We start from the raw sequence: 20,595 nt of genomic DNA, 5'->3' as shown, positions 1-20,595 counted from the left end.
TCTAATGTGCAGCCAAGGTTGAGAACCACTGCTCTAGAGCTTATGCCCTAATAATATTATACTGCTTCACCTATGGAAATAATTTACAATGGACAGGTGCTACAATGCATTGTTATTGTCTGAGATATACAGGGTGTCCCCCAAAATGTATACACACTTTAACAGCTGATAGCTCAATTTTGAAAATTAAATGTATTTTAATAAACACCACCTTTATAATTATTCAAAGTGTGTGTATACATTTTTTGGGACACTCTATGTTTCTAACTAAGTAAGCTTTCTATAGCCACAACTAACAACAATAGCATACAAACAAAATCTCTAGAGCAATTAAGATCCTGATCCCATTTTGATCTACTAACTCATGTACTCTGTACTCTGACTTTATCTTATTTCATTTAACCTGAGCAAGTGAAATTCAGATTCTAACTTCAAATACAATTTAAACTTTTTGAGGTTTTCAGAAAGAGATATTCTCTCCCTTTAAATTATTTAAAGGTGTAACAGTCTCATCTTGAGAAATTCTGCCAATAATTGACAAAGCTTGGACACTGTCAGAACTTGAGTTAGGACACAGAAAGCTATTTGTGTTTTCAGTCCAAGGCAGTAATCAATGAGTTATCCCCATGTATATTGGGGAATTTCTACTTATCCTTCAGGGTTCAACAACAACTCTATATTATGTTTGGTGGGGCACTATATTAATTGTCACCAGGTATTCATTAGTTTCTAGGACTTTTCCCTTGCCAATGAAGCCCTCTGACCCACCAGCTCTACTCCTGGGCCCTCTGATATGATTCCTTGATACACTCTTAACCCCTTCTCACTGCCTCTTGTGAAACATGCCCATCTCCCCTACTGGACTGAAGATGCTTGAAGGCACACCCTGAATCTTTGTCATTACATAGTATGTATCTGTACATGGTCTAGGCTCAAGAATGTTTATTAAATAAATAATTTATATGGATAATTTTGTATCCTACTTTCCAGACACAATAAGATAATCATCTCAATTTCTTATTTGTTCTTTTGCTATTAGATTACTGCCACTAATCAATACTGGGGAAATAATATGTTAGAGACTTTACTTAGGGGGCCTTCATGGCCAATTCATCTGGTTTTTAAAGAAATAATTCATTATCAAATTAAGCCAACTTTCTAAGCACCCAGAACTCTACATATTCTATCTCCTCAAGGAAGAGGTGGAGATCCAATTTGGAAGAAGGTGAGAGAGCATGAGAAGGAGTTAACTGAGTAGAATGGACATCATTAGTGCCACTAGCTTTCAGACTGTGCATAGCTAAATTTGTGTGTGTGTAGTAAAATGTGCATTAGTGATGGCGCTAAGAGACTGGGGAGCCTGGCTGGTCTAAGTTCACCTTCTGCTCTGTCACAGAGCTCTTCTCTTCCACAGTGCCTCTGAGACATCCCCTGAGCTCTCCTGCCCACCCCAACCCTGGAGAGAGGCCTCCTCAGACTCCTGGCTTCCAGGTGCCAGATGCTGTTAGAAAACAGCTCTCTTGTACTGAGGTCAATTTGGCTGTCCTCAAAATTTACACCCTCAGTCTTCATTTTGCCATGGGGAAAATCTAAGCACTGTTCTTCTCCTGGTTTTCAGGTATAGCCTGCTCCCCTGTATTTCTTCTTGTCCAGATTAAACCTTCTACTTCATCTTTCTTCCAGCACATCATTTTCCAAATTTCTTTACCATCCTGGTTCCATCGTTTGACCCATTTTGGCATATTAGTAGGTCTTGAATTAAACCCAGTACTTCATATTAGTACAGCATTCAGTCACGGTCTTATCACTCCGAGGATCACCTAGGATTTTTCCAACATTTATATGCTATTGGCTAGCATAAACTACTACTTCCCTTGGTTTGAAAATGTCAGGTCAAATTTCAGAGTTGAATTATAGTGTTTCTGTTTGTGATTATTAATTTCCTTTCTGCCCAGGGTTTACATCAATGTCTTTGGAGGTCAATATTCAGATCAAGCTGGCAATAGAGTAAGAGCCTGGAATTGGTCAAGTTCTGTCACTTCCTCGCCCGTTGTTTCATTTAAACCCGTCTTTCTGGCTTTGAACCATTATGTTGGAGTTCGCATCTTAGAACAAGACAAGATTTCAATCACTTTCCTAGCAATGGGCCAGCAGGCAAGAATCAATGTCGGAACCAAAGTGCAGGTAGGTACATTTTTAAAAACAGTTAAATCGTAAGAGTAAAATAACTTTTGTTAGTGTTATTATTGATAAACTAGAGACCCAGTGGATGAATTCATGCATGGGTGGGGTCTGACCAGCCTGCCCCGATCAAGGTCGATTGGGCCAGGACGGCCAGCGGGAGGGACTGCAGGTGGTTGGCGGGCCAGCCCCACCCCCTGTTCGAACTCCCAGTTGAACTCCTGGTCAAGGGAATAATTTGCATATTAGCCTTTTATTATATAGGATTATACTTGTGTGTAATCTACTGTCCACTAAGAATTTTGGAATTCAATGAAAAACAAGAGGTGAAAGTTTCAAATGGAGTTGGGGGGGGGGTCTTATTAATTGTTTCTTCATCCTCAGAAATTGCTTCTAGTTCAGACTTGGATCCAAGCAACATTTACTGAATATTTCCTCTGTGAGTGCATGCATAGTGCTGCTTTGGGAGTTTGGTTTTAGGATTGCATTTGTTTCTCTCTTTGCTCTAGTACAGTGGCTCTCAACCTTCTGGCCCTTTAAATACAGTTCCTCTTGTTGTGACCCAACCATAAAATTATTTTCGTTGCTACTTCATAACTGTAATGTTGTTACTGTTATGAATCGTAATGTAAATATCTGACATGCAGGATGGTCTTAGGTGACCCCTGTGAAAGGGTCATTCAACTGCCAAAAGCCGCAACCCACAGGTTGAGAACCGCTGCTCTAGGAGAAAGCCCTGAGCTAAGTCAGGAGACCTGGATTCTAACAATGTCCAAGACCAAGCATCAGCCCCTTCTCCTTGGAGACACTTCCATACTGCCTAGCCCTTGGCTGAGTGAGGGTCAGTCATGTCCTTCTCTGGGCTGCACTCACCTCTGTCTCTGCGCTTGCTGAACTGTGCTCCTTTAATTGCCCTCCTGGCTGCACTTCCTGTGGGATGGGGAGCTCCTGAATTACAGAGTCTCTAGTGTTTTACTGATTCCATGGCCCAGAAGCACTCTCAGTAACTGGCAATACAGTGCAATAGTTAAGAACATGGACTTCAGGTTACATTTGATGTAGTTTCAAAACTCAACTCTGCCATTTAGCTAAGTAGGTGAACTTGAACTTCAGTTCCCTCATATTAGTAGACACAGTCCCAGGGAAAAGCCCCAAGACTGGAAATCTACTAGTACCTTCATAAGTGATGGGCAGGGAAAGGCTGAAGAAAGAGCCAGGCCACTCCAGTCTGGCAATTAACAGAGTTTATTAAAGGAAACTTACATCTTGGGCAGATGAAGTAGATATCTTCCAGACTGCTTGACAGGCACCAAAGAACTAACAAAACAAGGCAGGAGGGATGGGGCACTGGCCCCAGACCCATCCCAGGTAAAGGGAAATACCTTACATGTGTGCCCAGGTCAGGACAAGGGTCATTCCAGAACCCGCACACCATGGGGCTTAAGGCAGAGATACTGTTTATGTCAGAAGGAAAATGTCTATTACAGTCACTCCCTGAGTGTTTAGGGCAGTGATGGCGAACGTTTTGAGCTCGGTGTGTCAGCATTTTGAAAAACCCTAACTTAACTCTGGTGCCGTGTCACATATAGAAATTTTTTGATATTTGCAACCATAGTAAAACAAAGACTTATATTTTTGATATTTATTTTATATATTTAAATGCCATTTAACAAAGAAAAATCAACCAAAAAATGAGTTCACGTGTCACCTCTGACATGCATGTCATAGGTTCGCCATCACTGGTTTAGGGGAAGCAGTCTCTGTCTGGACCACATCTAGCTCATGGGTCTGGCAGCAGTCACATCATGGGGCAGTCTGTCCTTCACACCTCATCCATAAAATGGGGATAATAATTCCTACCATATCAATTGTTGTGAAGATTCGATGAGAATGTAAGGTGCTAAGCATTGTGCTTGGCGTCAGTCAGTGACAGCTCAAGATAGATGTAGAGTTTAACAGTTAAACTTCAATAAAGCTGAAATATATACACAGGTGTAGAAATAGATACAGATCTGTGTGGCTATATACTTATGTAGCATATATACTGTGGGGCTTTGAACAAGTTCCTTTAACTCTGACCTTTGTTTCATCAATTATTAGAGGAAAACACTGCTCCAACTTCTAAGGTGTCTTCAACTTCTAAAGTTTATACTTTTAATTAAGTGGAAGTATGACCTCAATATTCAGCACAGGCAGAAACATGTCATAAAAACAAACAGGGGAGACTTCAGATTCATCCAATATAAAGAGAGTGTCTACAATTGCTGTGAATTATTCTAGCTGCATTCAACCAGTCTAGCTACTGCAAGCGGCTGTTCAGGCTCCAGACATAGAAATTTACAATATAGCCTTGTACATTTGGTACATTATATTTACCAAAAACTGATGTACCACAGTTTTTAATCCACTCATCTGCTGAGTGTGCAAAATGTGCTCACTCTCTCTCCTCTCCCTCTTTAGAAATGAATTTTAATCAGAAAAACAGTCACTTTGATGCAAAAGAAAGAATTCGGTGTTAAAGTTTTTACTTTTCTCTTTGTCCTCATGATCACCCTTTCTTTGGATTTTTTAAAAATACAAATGGAACATGTGAATACATTCTCATATTTGAAGATTCAAATAATATAGAAAAATCAAAGTTTAAAAATGAGATTTTCCTTTTATCCTTTCTTCTACTCTAATCCCTTTCCCAAAGGTAACCATCACCCAAAATTTAGTGTGTATTTCTCTTTTCTATGCATTTACAAGTTACTTACATACATCACACACACACACACACACACACACACACACACACACATATATGTATATATAAAATTTATTGTCTAAAGTTTTACATATGTCTCCTTTTTCCCTGATTGATCCCCCCACCCAGCCATTCCCACCCCAGGCAAGTCCCCACCCCCCTAGTGTCTGTGTCCATTGCTTATGCTAATATGCATGCATACAAGTACTTTGGTTGGTCTCTAACACCCCCACCTACCCTGCCATTTGTCTCTGGATATATTTTTGTTCATCATGTTATGTTGATCATTATATCCCACATTTAAGTGAGATCATGTGATATTTATCTTTCTCCAACTGGCTTATTTCGCTTAGCATAATGCTCTCCAGTTCCATCCATGCTGTTGCAAATGGTAAAAGTTCCTTCTTTTTAATAGTGGCATAGTATTCCATTGTGTAGATGTACCACAGTTTTTTAATCCACTCATCTGCTGATGGGCACTTAGGTTGTTTCCAGATCTTAGCTATTGTAAATTGTGCTGCTATGAACATAGGGGTGCATATGTTCTTTCTGATTGGTGTTTCTGGTTTCTTGAGATATAGAGCTAGAGGTAGGATTACTGGGTCAAATGGGAGTTCCATTGTTAACTTTTGGAGGAAACGCCATACTGTCTTCCACAGTGGCTGCACCACTCTGCATTCCCACCAACAGTGCATGAGGGTTCCTTTTTCTCCACATCCTCACCAGAACTTGTCATTTGTTGATTTGTTGATGATAATGGCTATCATCTGACAGGTGTGAGATGGTATCTCATTATTGTTTTGATTTGCATCTCTGAGATGATTAGTGACTTTGAGCATGTTTTCATATGTCTCTCAGCCTTCTGTATGTCCTCTTTCAAAAAGTGTCTATTTAGCCGAAACCGGTTTGGCTCAGTGGATAGAGCGTCGGCTTGCGGACTGAAGGGTCCCGGGTTCGATTCCGGTCAAGGGCTGCGGGCACATCCCCAGTGGGAGATGTGCAGGAGGCAGCTGATCGATGTTTCTCTCTCATCGATGTTTCTAGCTCTCTATCTCTCTCCCTTCCTCTCTGTAAAAAATCAATAAAATATATATATTTTAAAAGTGTCTATTTAGGTCCTTTGCCCATTTTTTGATCTGATCATTTATCTTCCTTTTGTTAAGTTATATGAGTTCTCTGTAAATTTTGGAGATTAAACCCTTATCTGAAATAGCATTGGCAAATATGTTCTCCCATATTCTTGTTGTTTTGTTGATGGTTTCTTTTGTTGTGCAGAAGCTTTTTATTTTGATGTAGTCCCATTTGTTTATTTTCTCCTTTGTCTACATTGCCCTAGGAGCTGTGTCGGTAAAGATATTGATATGACATATGTCTGCTATTTTGCTGCCTATCAAGTCTTGTGGGATTTTTATGGTTTCCAGTCTTACATTTAAGTCCTTTAGCCATTTTGAGTTTGTTTTTGTGTGTGGTGTAAGTTGACGATCTAGTTTCTTTTCTTTTCTTTCTTTTCTTTTTTTTTTTTTTGCATGTATCTGACTTAATTTCCCAGCACAATTTATTCAAAAGACTGTCTTGACACCATTGTATGCTATTGCCTCCTTTGTCAAATATTAATTAAGCATAATGTCTTGAGTCGATTTCTGGGTTCTCTGTTCTGTTCAATTGGTCTATGTATCTGTTCTTGTGCTAGTATCAGGCAGTTTTGAGAACCATGCCTTAGTAATATAGCTTGATATCTGGTACTGTGATCCCTCCAAATTTGTTCTTCTTTCTCAGGATTGCTATGGCTATTTGGGGTCTTTTTCTATTCTAGATGAATTTTTGGTAAGTTTTTCTTGCTCTTTGAAATGTGTCATTGGTATTTTAATGGGGATTGCATTGAATCTGTAGATTGCTTTGAGTAGTATGGACATTTTAATGATGTTGATTCTACCAATCTATGAACATGGTATGTTCTTCCTCTATCTCTGTTTTCAATGTCCTGTAGTTTTCTGAGTACAGGTCTTTTACCTCCTTAGTTAAGCTTATTCCTAGGTATCTTAATTTTTCTGGTGCAATGGTAAATGGGCTTGTTTTTTTAGTTTCACTTTCTGTGAGTTTATTTTTGGTGTATAAAAAGGCCGTAGGTTTCTGGGTGTTAATTTTGTATCCTGCTACATTGCCAAATTCATTTATTAGGTCTAGTAGTTTTTATGGAGTCTTTGGGGTTTTCTATGTATAATACCATGTCATCTGTGAATAAGGACAGTTTTACTTCTTCTTTTCCAATTTGGATGCCTTTTATTTTATCTTCTTGTCTGATTGCTATGGCTAGCACTTCCAGTACTATATCAAATAGGAATGGTGAAAGAGGGCATCCCTGTCTTGTTCCCATTCTTAGGGGAAATGAGTTTAGTTTTTGCCCATTGAGTATGATGTTGGCTGTAGGTTGGTCATATAAGGCTTTTATTATGTTGAGGTATGATCCCTCTATAACTACTTTGCTGAGAGTTTTTATCCAGAAAGGGTATTGGATTTTGTCAAATGCTTTTTTCTGCATCGATTGGTATAATTATGTGATCTTTGTTTCTCAATTAGTTTATGTGGTGTATCACATTTATTGATTTGTAGATATTGTACCATCCTTGCATCCCCGAAATAAATCCCACTTGGTCATGATGTATGATCTTTCTAATTTAATGCTGAATCCGATTTGCTAGAATTTTGTTGAGGATTTTAGCATCTATGTTCATCAAAGATATCAGCCTGTAGTTCTTTTTTTGTGGTGTCTTTATCTGGTTTTGTAATTAGAATAATGTTGGCTTCATAGAAAGAACTTGGAAGTGTGCCTTCCTCTTTAATTTTTTGGAATAGTCTGAGGAGGATAGGTTTTAGTTCTTTGAATGTTTGGTAGAACTTCCCTGTAAAGCCGTCTGGACCAGGGCTTTTGTTTGTTGGAAGATTTTTTATCACTGCTTCAATTTCTTCTGTAGTTATCGGCCTATTCAGGTTTTTTTATTCTTCCTGATTGAGTTTTGGAATGTTGTATTTTTCTAAGAATATGTCCATTTCATCTAGGTTGTCCATTTTGTTGGAATAGAGTTGTTCATAGTATTTTTTCATAATCCTTTGTATTTCTGTGGGATCGATTGTTACTTTACCTGTTTCATTTCTGATTTTGTTTATTTGGGTCCTCTCTCTTTGCTTCTTGGTGAGCCTGGCTAGCGGTTCATCAATCTTGTTTATCCTTTCAAAGAACCAGCTCTTGGTTTTGTTGATCTTTTGTATTGGTTTTTTTTTTTTTTTTTTTTTTTTTGGTCTCTATGTCATTTATTTCTGATCTTTATTGTGTTCTTCCTTCTGCTTACACTGGGCTTTTCTTGTTGCTCTCTTTCTAATTCTTTGAGTTGTAGGATTAGATCATTTATTACTATTTTTCCTTGTTTTTTTGAGGTAGGCCTGTAGAGCTATGAACTTCCCTCTCAAGACTGCTTTCACTGTGTCCCATTGATTTTGGATTGTTGTGTTTTCATTGTCGTTTGTTGCCATGATGCTATTTATTTCTTCTTTGATCTCTTTGGTAACCCAATCATTGTTTAATAGCATGCTATTTAGCCTCCAGGTGTTTGATTTTTTTTCCATTATTTTTATTGTAGTTGATTTCTAATTTTATGCCATTGTGATCTGAGAAGATATAATTTATATCTTCTTGAATTTGAAGAGACTTTGCCTGTGTCCCAATATGTAGTCTATCTTTGAAAATGTCCCATGTGCACTTGAGAAGAATGTATATTCTGTGGCTTTGGGGTGGAATGTTCTGAAGGTGTCAATTAATTCCATCTGATCTAGTGAGTCATTTAGGATTGCTGTTTCTTTGCTGATTTTTTGTTTAGAGGATTTGTCCAGTGGTGTTAGTGGGGTATTAAAGTCCCCTACTATGACTGTATTGCTGTCAATCACTCCCTTGATATCTCCAGAAGTTTTTTTTATGTATTTGGGTGCTCCTGTATTGGGTGCATATATGTTTACCAGAGTTATATCTTCTTGTTGAATTGCTCCCTTTAGTATTATGAAGTGGCCTTCCTTATCTCTTATTATAGCCTTCACTTTGGGGTTTAATTTGTCAGGTATAAGTATTGCTACCCCAGATTTTTTTTTTTTCATTTCTATTCACCAGAAAACCTTTTTCTATCCTTTCACCATCAGTCTGTGTGAGTCTTTTGTTCTGATGTGGGTCTTCTGTAGACAGCAGATATATGGGTCATGTTTTTTTATGCACTCAGTTACCCTATGTCTTTTGATTGGGGCATTTAATCAACTTAACATTTAAAGTTATTATTGATAGGTACTTGCTTGTCGCCATTTTTATTTTTTTATGCCTGTGTTTCTTCTTCCCTTCCTATTTCTTCTTTTTACAGTAGACCCTTTAGGATTTCTTGCATTGCTGGTTTGGTGGTAATAAACTCCCTTAGTCCTTTTTTGTCTGTGAAGCTCCTGATTTCACCCCCAACTTTGATTGATAGCCTTGCTGGGAACAGTATTCTTGGATTCAGACCCTTGCTTTGCATCACTTTGTATATTTCATTCCATTCCCTTCTGGCCTGATGTGTTTCTGTTGAGAAATCAGTTGGTAGTCTGATGGGAGATCCCTTGTAGGTAACTATGTGTCTTCCTGGCAGCCTTTAAGATTCTTGCTTTGTCGTTGGTGTTTAATTATAATGTGTCTTAGTGTTGGCTTTTTGGGGTTCGTCTTGTTTGGGACTCTGTGAGCTTCTTGGACTTGTGTGAGTTTTTTCTTCCAATATCAGGTAAATTTTCTGTCATTACAGTGGGGCCTTGACTTACAAGTGTCCCGACTAACGAGTTTTTCGAGATACGAGCTGTCTCTTGGCCAATTTTTTGCTTTGAGTTGCGAGCTAAAATTCGGGTTATGAGCCAGCTTCAGATACCCCACCGCTAGTTGGCACAGCGAACATCACAGTGAATGCCACAACATCAGCCCAGCATGATGTGTCTCACCCGTTCACTTTTGATTTGACATATGAGTAATTTGAGTTACGAGCTCCATCACGGACCGAATTAAACTCGTAAGTCAAGGCCCCACTGTATTTCTTCAGTTTTTCGAATCATTGTTCCATTTCCTCTCCTTCTGGCACCCCTATTATGCAGATGTTGTTTTGTTTCATGTTGTCCCAAAGTTCCCTTAGGCTCTCCTCCTCTTTTTTAAGTTATTTTCCTATTGCTGCTCTGCTTGAGTGTTTTTTCCTGCCTTGTCTTCTAGGTCACTGATGCGGTCCTCCGCTTCTAGTCTACTGTTGATGCTTTCTATTGTGTTCTTTATTGCAGTGATGTCATTCTTCATTTCTTCTTGGTTCTTCATTTCCTCTTGGTTCTTACACATATTGTTAAATTGGTCTTCCCGCCGAAACCGGTTTGGCTCAGTGGATAGAGCGTCGGCCTGCGGACTGAAGGGTCCCAGGTTCAATTCCGGTCAAGGGCATGTACCTGGGTTGCGGGCACATCCCCAGTGGGAGATGTGCAGGAGGCAGCTGGTCGATGTTTCTCTCTCATCGATGTTTCTAACTCTCTATCTCTCTCCCTTCCTCTCTGTAAAAAAAAAATAAAATAAAATATATTAAAAAAAAAATTGGTCTTCCATCCTTTTCAGTGTCCTTATAACCATTGCTCTGAATTCTTTGTCTGACATATTGCTTGCCTCCATTTCGTTTATTTTCTTTTTCAGTGATTTCTTTTTTTCTTTCATATAGGGGCTGTTTCTTTGTCTCCCCATGTTCCCTCCTCTCAGGGTGTCTGGTTATGTAGCTCTCTCTCTCCTGTGTTGACTCTCTCTAGGCCAGTAGTTCTGAACCTTGGCTGCACATTAGAATCACCTGGGAATCTTTTTAAAATCCTGATTTCTGGGCCCCATCCTCCAGAAATTCTGTTTCTTTGTTACTAATGTTGTGGCCCCACCCCATAACAAAGAAACAGAATTTCCAGAGGATGAGGCCCAGAGATCAGGATTTTACAAAGATTCCCAGGTGATTCTAATGTTCAGCCAAGGTTGAGAACCGCTGCTCTAGGCAATCTCTGACCTTTCTATCCATGGATTGCCTCACCAGCTGTGTTTAATTCACTAATTCCAGGTGGGTGTTATTCAATTCAGCTGTTTCTTCTATCTGCTGTGTGAGAAGGTGCAGGACCCATCTGCATATTTAGTCATCACCTTGTCTCCCCCTGGACAAACATTTTAGGCACCTGTGGCCAGGGAGGCTGGAGTCTCGGTGTTCGTGGGTTCACAGTTGAGGCAGCTGGTCCCTGGGCATTGTGGTTGTAGAGTCCCGGAAGGTATCCGAGGTTTCCCCAATTGAAGGTAAGGCTGGGCTTCTGATCACAGCCACTCTCTTCTTTAAGATAGCGCAGTGTCTGTGGCAAAGCTGGCTGCTCTGGAAAAGATTTCAGAAGTAGTAGAGGCTGCCCGGCCAGGGGAGTCTGGTCCACCAGTCCCCAACAGTCCTGTGGAATATAACTGCCCCTCACTCACAAATACAGACACTCCCTGCAGGTCCACACACTCTCCTTTTGCTCTCTCACTCACACACTATCTTGCAGCCTGCCATCCCATCAGCCGCCATCTTGGATCTATACATACATACATCTTTTAAAATAAAAATTGGATTAAACTATACAATTATAGTTTAGGGCTTCAATTCATTTTTGTTTTCCAATTAACAAGTACTAAAGGTTTTTCCATGCCTGCATTTCCCGGCACACTTGTCCATTTTATTTTTAAATTGTATTTATAATATTTCCTATGTACTATAGTTAATTTATGCTAAATCTAGTGACCTCTCAGCAATTCACTGTTGCTAACTTTGTCTTCCATTGCTTCCAGGTCACTACTCTCCCTTGATTTTGCTTCCTTCTCATTTTTCTTTGTTGACTGTCTTCGTTTCCTTTTTCCCCAAATATTGAGGGCTTCCAGGGTTTGCCTTGAGCGTCTCTTGATTTCTTTGAGTCTGCTGTCCTTAAATATCTCCTACATGCTGATAGCCCTTTTGTTTTATCTCCAAAGGGATCTCCCATAAACTTGACATTTGCATATCTCTGATTCCAAACCTGCACCTCTATTTGGGTGCCTAAGAGAACATTAAATACTTTACTTAGCAAAATTAGACTTGAAAGCTCACTCTACCCTTCATCTTCTCCATTTCCAAAAAAAAGGCAATGCATTTACTCAGGCCAAAGACTTTGAACTAGTTACCCTCCTTTCTGTTTCATAGCCCCACATCTATTATCTGCAAGTCCTATAAACCCTATGTCCAGACTCTAAGACTTCTCACGTCCTCCAATCTATCTCTCTTGTCTGCCTCTCATATCTAATCTATCTCTTGCTTCCATTATTATAGTAGCCTCCTAATGAATCTCCCTGCTTCTGGTCTTCCTAAAGTCTATTCCAATACAGTAGTTGGAGTGATACTTTGAAAACATAAGTCTGGTCAAAACTATCCAGTGGCTTCTAATCTTACTCAGAGTAAGCCAAGGTCCTATAAAATACTGTACCTGACCTGACTTTTTGTTTTAATACTAGAGGCCCGATGCACGAATTCATGCACAGGTGGGGTCCCTCAGAAATCAAGGCCTATCGGGGGGCCAGCCAGCATCGGGGGGGAGGACCATGGGAAGTTGGCCAGCCAGGGAGAGGGGCTGCAGGAGGTCGGCTGGCCAGCCCCCATCATTGGGGCCAATTGGGGGGCCAACCAGGGGGAGGGGCTGTGGGAAGTTGGCTATGGGAGCACACTGACTACCAGGGGGCAGCTCCTGCACTGAGTGTCTGCCCCCTGGTGGTCAGTGAGCATCATAGCGACTGGTCGACCGGTTGTTCCAGTCATTCAGTCATAACGATCGCTTAGGCTTTTATATAGATAGATGCCCTCTTCTCACTCACCTGCTCCTTTTTGCTGTTCCTAGACAATCCCAGGCATGTGCCTGCCACAGAGCTTTTGCACTTGCTATTCCTTCAGCCTAAAATGTTGCTCCCACATTTAGCACATAGCTGCTGTCTCTCTTCCTTCAGGTTTCTGACCCACCCTATCTAACCAACAGCACCCCATCCCCACCACCACCCTGGCACTCTGAATGCCTCTTTGGCCCTATGCCACAAGTTCTAATATGTAGTGCTCTACATTGGCCTGAAGAGTCCCAGGTTCAATCCTAGTCAAGGGCACATGCCCAGGTTGCGAACTCCATCCCCAGTAGGGGGCATGCAGGAAGCAGCCAATCAATGATTCTTTCTCATCATTAATGATTCCACCAATGATGTTACCAGGGATTGAGCCCAAAATCTAGGCATGTTCCCTGACCTGGAATTGAACCAGCAACCTTTTTATGCATGGAACAATGCCCAACCAGTTGAGCCACACTGGCCAGGGCATATTTTTCCTACTATTTCTACCAAATTTTTCTTTGTATATCTTGAAACTTTATGGTTATGAAATTAAAGATGTTGACACTGTTCCTGGTGAGTTGTGCCCCTCACCCTTGTGCCAGCTTCCACATCACTTATTTGCTCTTCAGCTATGCCCATTATGTGACTCAGTGTATCAGTTAGGGGTGTTGCAGGGGGCTTTTTTGACAAATATTTTAAGATCAAAGTGTATTATTCACAATTTCTCTTTAAGTGGTCTTTGGCTTAAACACTATTCCATCTGATGTTAAATTGCTACACCTGCTTTCTTTAGTTAGCATCTGCTTGGTGCATTGTTTTCATCCTTAGACTTTAAACCTTTTAGCCTAGTTTTTTTTTAATTAAATCTTTATTGTTCAGATTATTACATTTGTTCCTCTTTTTACCCCCCATAACTCCCCTCCACCCAGTTCCCACCCCACCCTCCACCCTCACTCCCCACCCACTGTCCTCATCCATAGGTGCACGATTATTGTCCAATCTCTTCCCGCACCCCCACACCCCTTCCCGCCCCCAGAATAGTCAGTGCACTCCCTTTCTATGCCCCAGATTCTATTATAATCACCAGATCATACTGTTCATCAGATTATTTATTCACTTGATTTTTAGATTCACTTGTTGATAGATGTGTATTTGTTGTTCATAATTTGTATCTTTACCTTTTTCTTCTTCTTCCTCTTCTTAAAGGATACCTTTCAGCATTTCATATAATACTGGTTTGGTGGTGATAAACTCTTTTAGCTTTTTCTTGTCTGTGAAGCTCTTTATCTGACCTTCAATTCTGAATGATAGCTTTGCTGGATAAAGTAATCTTGGTTGTAGGTTCTTGCTAATCATCACTTTGAATATTTCTTGCCACTCCATTCTGGCCTGCAAAGTTTCTGTTGAGAAATCAGCTGACAGTCGTATGGGTACTCCCTTGTAGGTAACTGACTATCTTTCTCTTGCTGCTTTTAAGATTCTCTCTTTGTCTTTTGCTCTTGGCATTTTAATTATGATGTGTCTTGGTGTGGTCCTCTTTGGATTGCTTTTGTTTGGGGTTCTCTGCACTTCCTGGACTTGGAAGTCTATTTCTTTCACCAGGTAGGGGAAGTTTTCTGTCATTATTTCTTCAAATAGGTTTTCAATATCTTGCTCTCTCTCTTCTTCTGGCACCCCTATAATTCGGATGTTGGTACGCTTGAAGCTGTCCCAGAGGCTCCTTACACTATCTTCCTATTTTTGGATTCTTTTTTCATTTTGCTTTTCCGGTTGGGTGTTTTTTGCTTCTTCGTATTTCAAATCTTTGACTTGATTCTTGCAATCCTCTGGTCTGCTGTTGGGAGTCTGTATAATATTTTTTATTTCAGTCAGTGTATGCTTACTTTCTAGTTGGTCCTTTTTCATAACCTCGAGGGTCTCACTAGATTTCTTGAGGATCTCACTACATTTATTGGCGGTTTCTAGAAAATTCTTGAAAAACCTAAAAAGTGTAGTTTTGAACTCTATATCCAGTAGTTTGCTTTCCTCCATTTCTGTCATTTGTGTCCTGTTTCTTTGTCTCGGCATTTTTTATGCTTCGCTGTGTCGATAGAGTGACTTTCTGTGCTAAGTGTCCCAATTACCTGAGGTAGACACTCTTGGTGCACCCCCTTGTGGGCTTTGTGCACAGTCTTGTTTTAGTTAAGGCTTGATTGTTGTAGGTAACACTGGAAGGATTTGACCTCCAGGCCAATTGGCTGTGAAAATCAGCTGTGTCTGCAGTGGGAGAACTTCTGTGCTGAAGACACCCTTATGGGGCAAGACTTGCTTCAGTGGGGCTTTGGTGATCACTGAGTCTGCTCCCTGAGTGTGTCCCTTATAGATCTGAGGAGTTGTAATCTGGATGGTCCCACTCTGACCACTGGGTACACTGGCTCTTGGATCTAAGGAGGTGCTAATCTAGCCTCTGCCTGGGGCTACCCAGCAGGAGCCAGCTGTAAAGCAAAGCAAGTTGCCCTGGGGCCTTGGGGCAGCTGCAGTTTGTTAAGTTATTTTCAGATTACAAAGGGCCGGGCCTTTCATATGCAAAAGCCTCCGTGCATGGCTTGGGCAGGGCGGGTCCCAGGGGATCAACAGGGTGGGCGGAGCAAGCACTATGGCTGCTCTCAGTCCTGCCTTCAGAGGTCCTGGCAATCGCTGCGAGTGCCTCCGAGAGAAAGCTGCCCTGAGTTCCGACCGATGCCAGACAGTCCCATTTCTCCCGTGTGAGTCTGGGTCCCCAGAGACTCGCCTGGAACTGAAGCTCAGAGCCTGAGACTCCCTCCCAACTGAAAAAGACAATCATGTCCTCAGCCGCCAGCCCTCTCCGCATGCACCTCCTCACCTTTTATTTTACTTCTGCACTGCACCTCCTCTGAGTCTCGGTATGCTTTTCTCTTTCCTTCTAGTTGTAGAAATTCCACTCATCCTGCCTTCCTGTGGTTCTGGATGATGTCCGTTATGTCTTTTAGTTGTATTTTTGAAGTGGTTTTGCGAGGCAGCAAACTCCGGTGTTTACCTATGTCACCATCTTGGTTTCTCCCTTAATCTAGTTTTGAGGTGGATGTGTCTCTTGTAAACAGCATTGAGATGGATTTTGTTGCTTTCCTCAACCTAACAAAATCAATCTTTTAATACATTCTATTTTAATGGTTACTCTAAACTGTTAACTATCTTTTTTATATAAATAGAATTAACTTCCAGGTTCTCTAGTTATTTATTTTCCTTGACAACAATACTCTCAAGTCCTTCAGAAAATATTAGCTATCTACACTAATAAAAGAGAAACATGGTAATTGGCGTACGACCGCTACCCTTCCCATTGGCTAATCAGCATATCCTTATGCAAATTAACTGTCAGCCAAGATGGCGGCCGGCAGCCAGGCAGCTGGAAGCTAACAGGAGGCTTGCTTGCTGTGGATTCCAACATTCCCCGCCGGCCTCTGAGCTTCAGTTGGAAACATAGTAACATTTACAGAATATAAACAAAACTCCAGAAACCTCCTGTCAGTCAGCCGGGATCTCAGAGCTGGAGTCGCAACATTGTTTTGAATACAGAAAACAAAGGCCAGAAACCTGCTTTCAGCCGAGCCTCAGAGAGAAAGCCGGCTCTCAGCTCCAGTGACAGCCATAGAAGGTAAATAAATGCCAGAATAAAAAAAAAAAGAAAAAAAGGAGAGGTTTGGAGCTTCAGTTGCCCGCCAGCCTAAAAACAGCCCTCAGCCCCTCACCCAGACTGGCCAGGCACCCCAGTGGGGACCCCCACCCTGAAGCAACAAGATGGCGGCTAATTTGCATACTGAAGGCGGGCGGCAGCGGGCAAGGCTGTCTGCGGTCTGGGACCCGGATCTGTGACCCTGCCGGGCGGGATCAGCGGAGCCTCGAGGCCTCCCGGCAACGGGATCAGCGTGACAAGGGGCAACGCCCAAACGCCCTGATTGCCCTGCGGCTCTGTGTGTGATGGGGGCAGCGCCCTAACCCCCTGATCAGCCCTGCTCTGTGGGTGATAGAGGGCGGCGCCCCAACCCCCTGATTGCCCTGCGGCTCTGTGTGTGACAGTGGCGGCGCCCCAACCCCCCACGGGCCCTGCTCTATGTGAGACGGGGTAGAGCCATACCTCCCCATCGGCCCTGCCCTGAGTGTGACAGGGTGTGGCGCCTCAACTACCCCCCCCCCCCCCCCCCGCCACGGGCCCTGCTCTGTGTGTGACAGGGGGCGGTGCCCCAGCTCCCCTATTGGCCCTACTCTGTGCGTGACAGGGGAGAGCTCCTCAACCCCCTGATTGACCCTGCTCTGTGTGTGACAGGGGGGAGCTCCCCAACCCCCTGATCAGCCCTGCTCTGTGCATGACAGGGGGGAGCTCCCAAAACCCCTGATTGACCCTGCTCTGTGCATGACAAGGGGGAGCTCCCCAAACCCCTGATGGGCCCTGCTCTGTGTGTGACAGAGTATGGAGCCCCAACCCCCCTGATGGTCCCTGCTCTGTGTGTGACAGGGGGCAGCGCCCCAACCCCCTGATCGGCCCTGCTCTGTGCATGGCAGGGAGCAGCGCCCCCAACCCCTGATCGGCCCTGCTCTGTGCATGGCAGGGGGGTGGCGCCGCAACTTCCCTATTGACCCTGCCTTGAGTGTGACAGAGGGCGGTGCCCCAACCCCCCAATCGGCCCTACCCTGAGCGTGACTAGGGGTGGCATCACAACCTCCCCATCCGCCCTGCTCTGTTCATGACAGGGGGCGGCGCCCCAACTCCCCAATCGGCCTTGCTCTGAGCCCGACCAGGGGCTGCACCTAGGGATTGGGCCTGCCCTCTGCCACCCAGGAGCAGGCCTAAGCCAGCAGGTCATTATCTCCTGAGGGGTCCCAGACTGCGAGAGGGCACAGGATGGGCTGAGGGACCCCCTCTCCCCCCCGAGTGCACAAATTTTTGTGCACCGGGCCTCTAGTATATATATATTCTAATATATATATAATCTCCCTCTGGCTCCTAATTCTGTGTTCTTGAATACAAGCATCTCTGACAGGTAAACCTGGCGCCTCTCTGTCGTGGCCTTGAATTTCCTCAGGTGTTTGTTGATTCTTGGTGTGTGTTCATTTTTGTGTTTGAGAATCCCTGCTTTTCTGCATGTTCTGCTCACTGAAATTTGCTTCTGATAACTGTGGGTAAGTGGTTTGTGCTGCTGAGGGGTCAAAAACTAGGCTCTCAGCCCCAAGTGGGGCTCAACACAGAGGAGGGGACGAGGGCTACCTCCCAACTGACATCCTCACATTTACCTCAGGGCCCCTCCTGCTTCTCATTTCTGTTGACTGGGAGCTCAGAAAGGGTGTGTTTTGGGTTAGTGGTTTCAGTTGGTCATTTACCACTCTGGATATGGTCCCATATGCTTTTTTATGTTTAGGAATTCCTCATAGTTATTTCTGCTGATGAAAGTTTTTCCTATTTTCTAGAACCATTATTGATTTGTTCTCTATGAGACTTGGAATTGAAGGGAAGTTAAAAACACTGATCAATTCTTGTTACTCACCCATCTCATACTCCTTCCTCCCTCTCTTCCTCTCTTCCTTCCTTTTATTTCATGGGGGGAGGAATGAAAATGCAGAACAATACTGTGAGTTCTGGGGCCTTTGCAGGTAAGTGGTCACTTATTTGGCAGAGGGTAGTGGTTTAGCTTCTGTTTAGCCTGCCCACTGAACCCCCGCCCCCGGGGAGCTGCAGCCTGGAAGCTCCTCCTGCAAGGCTGTGGAGCAGACCCATTCGCCTTCCCTGCAGCTGCACAGAGACACCAGCCTGAATCACCAAAGGCTGTAGGGAAGTGGGGAGAGCAGAGGCCAAGGAAGGGCCATAGAGAGGTTAATGTGGAATGGCCTCCTGGAGGAAGGGCACCTTTAGGAGAAGGAAAGGAGTTGTAGTCATCCCAGTCCTTCCTGAAAACCCCACTGGGGTGCTCCCTCCTCTGAGGAGGGCTGCCCTCAGTGTCCTCCAAGCCTCCAGGCCAGCGCTCACAGTGCTTTCCCCAACTTGGTGTTTCCCAGGGAAGGAACTGGGTTGCAGCATCTTTGTGCTCCCCTCAGTATATGCTGGTCAAATTATTTGAATAAATTGCAAGCATTTGACAGTATCCAAATTCTGTTTGCTCTGGCCTGCTTGAGTCTCTCAAGACTCCACAGCATTGCGGCCCATTCCTCGTCCAGGTCAGAGTAACACCCTGCCCCTGTTTATAGATAATTAGACTCAAGGGAATCCAACCCCAAATTAGTGCCGCCACCAGCCTCCCCACCTCCTTGGTTCCACTGGCACCTTCCCACTCCCGGTCCTCAGCTTCCCTTCTCTTTCCCTTTGCTGAACAGCTGATGAAACCTGAGGAGATTCCAGTTCTCCAATATGTGAACGGGGATGACCTTCTTCTGCTGGCCATTTTAATAAGGATTCGACGCCTGTTTCATAAACTTGAAGGATGTGTGAATTTTCCCTCCGGTCAGGTTTGGAAAAAATTAAAGCAACCTTCTTACCTTTCTTCACTTTCTGTAAAACTGATGGCCCTTTGTCACAATTCCAGTATAAAGAAAGACACCAAAACAACAATAACAGCTCTAATAAATGAAAAAATTTAACTAAGTATAATGGTGCTTTCACTTGTTTCATTGATTTTTTTTTTTAAGGAGGGGGTGCAGGAGATTTCAAGAAGAGTATATAAAGTGATTAGGGAAGACCAAGAAATAGGCTTCATTATAAATTTAGAACACATCCTGAGTCATCATTGGTTTACATTCTTGGTCAGGGAAAACTATCTCACTTTCAGGACAGCAGAGAATGAGCAAATCAGCAAAAGTGTTCATGTCAGCTAGAGTTCTATCGGGAAAACAGGGAGGGGTCAGACGTTTCCAAAACCATCCTAAAGGCTAGGGAAGTGAAGGTCAAGAAAAACCCCACTGGCTTTCAGGAAAACTGGGAGTGAGAGGATCTCAGGAAGCTAACAGCAAGGAAGTGAGGGTGGCAGGAGCTCTCCTGGAAGAGCTCCCCCTCACATTTGACAGAGGGACTAACAAGAAACGGCCACCTACCTGATCCTCCGCCCTCCTGCCAGGGATGAATGGGGGCCTGCTTCTCTCCCATCTGGCAAACATCAGGCAGGTGCCTCTTGCTGGGGAATCATAACTGGGACTGCTGGCAAGGGATTTTAGAACATTGTGTATTTCCCCTTCCAAGGGGAAGGTGGGGGTGCTGCTGAGTCTGCAAGGACGGCCCAGCACAGTTTCTTCTGCTCAATGATAAAGTTGCTTTAGAGAACAACGAAGAGTTGAGAGGAACACCTGCACACTGCCTTTCTGAACTTCCCGGACCTCTCAGTTCCCTGATCTTTTCTTTTAAATTTTATAATAGTTTTATTGGAGTGGAATGACCTAAAGCTATCATTCAACTTTATTTTTTTATTTTTTTAATTAAAGTTGACATACAATATAATATTAGCTTCAGGTGTACAACATAGTGATTCAACATTAACTTACCTTACAAAGTGATCACCACAATAAGCCTAGTAACCATTTGTCAGCATAGATAGTGATTATGATTATTACTAACTTTATTCCCTATGCTTTACAGTATATCCCCATGACTTACATTATAACTGGAAGTTTGTACTTCTTAATCCCCTGCTCCTTTTCTGCCCAACACCCTGTTCTCTGGGAGAGGGAGAAATGTAGTTTGAGGGGCCATTCCTTATAGTGA

The 20,595-nt window shown here is 42.9% G+C and overlaps 1 protein-coding gene across 1 annotated transcript in view; it reads left to right on the top strand.

The window, feature by feature from the left end:
* Positions 1-19,481, top strand: part of ERICH6 (glutamate rich 6) — an 88,781-nt gene extending 69,300 nt beyond the window's left edge. The window contains exons 13-14 of the mRNA XM_070403750.1: positions 1,956-2,184; positions 19,218-19,481. Coding sequence (XP_070259851.1) covers positions 1,956-2,184; positions 19,218-19,481 — 493 coding nt within the window. The remainder of the gene's footprint in view (positions 1-1,955; positions 2,185-19,217) is intronic.
* Positions 19,482-20,595: the final 1,114 nt, after the last annotated feature.

This window comes from Myotis yumanensis, unplaced genomic scaffold (genome assembly GCF_028538775.1).
Source record: "Myotis yumanensis isolate MYYU_CA2020_CCGP unplaced genomic scaffold, mMyoYum1.0.hap1 SCAF_2, whole genome shotgun sequence".
In the NCBI taxonomy this organism is placed as follows: Eukaryota; Metazoa; Chordata; class Mammalia; order Chiroptera; family Vespertilionidae; genus Myotis; species Myotis yumanensis.
Note: the sequence above shows the minus strand (reverse complement) of the source record. Positions and strands in the feature narration are given on the sequence as shown.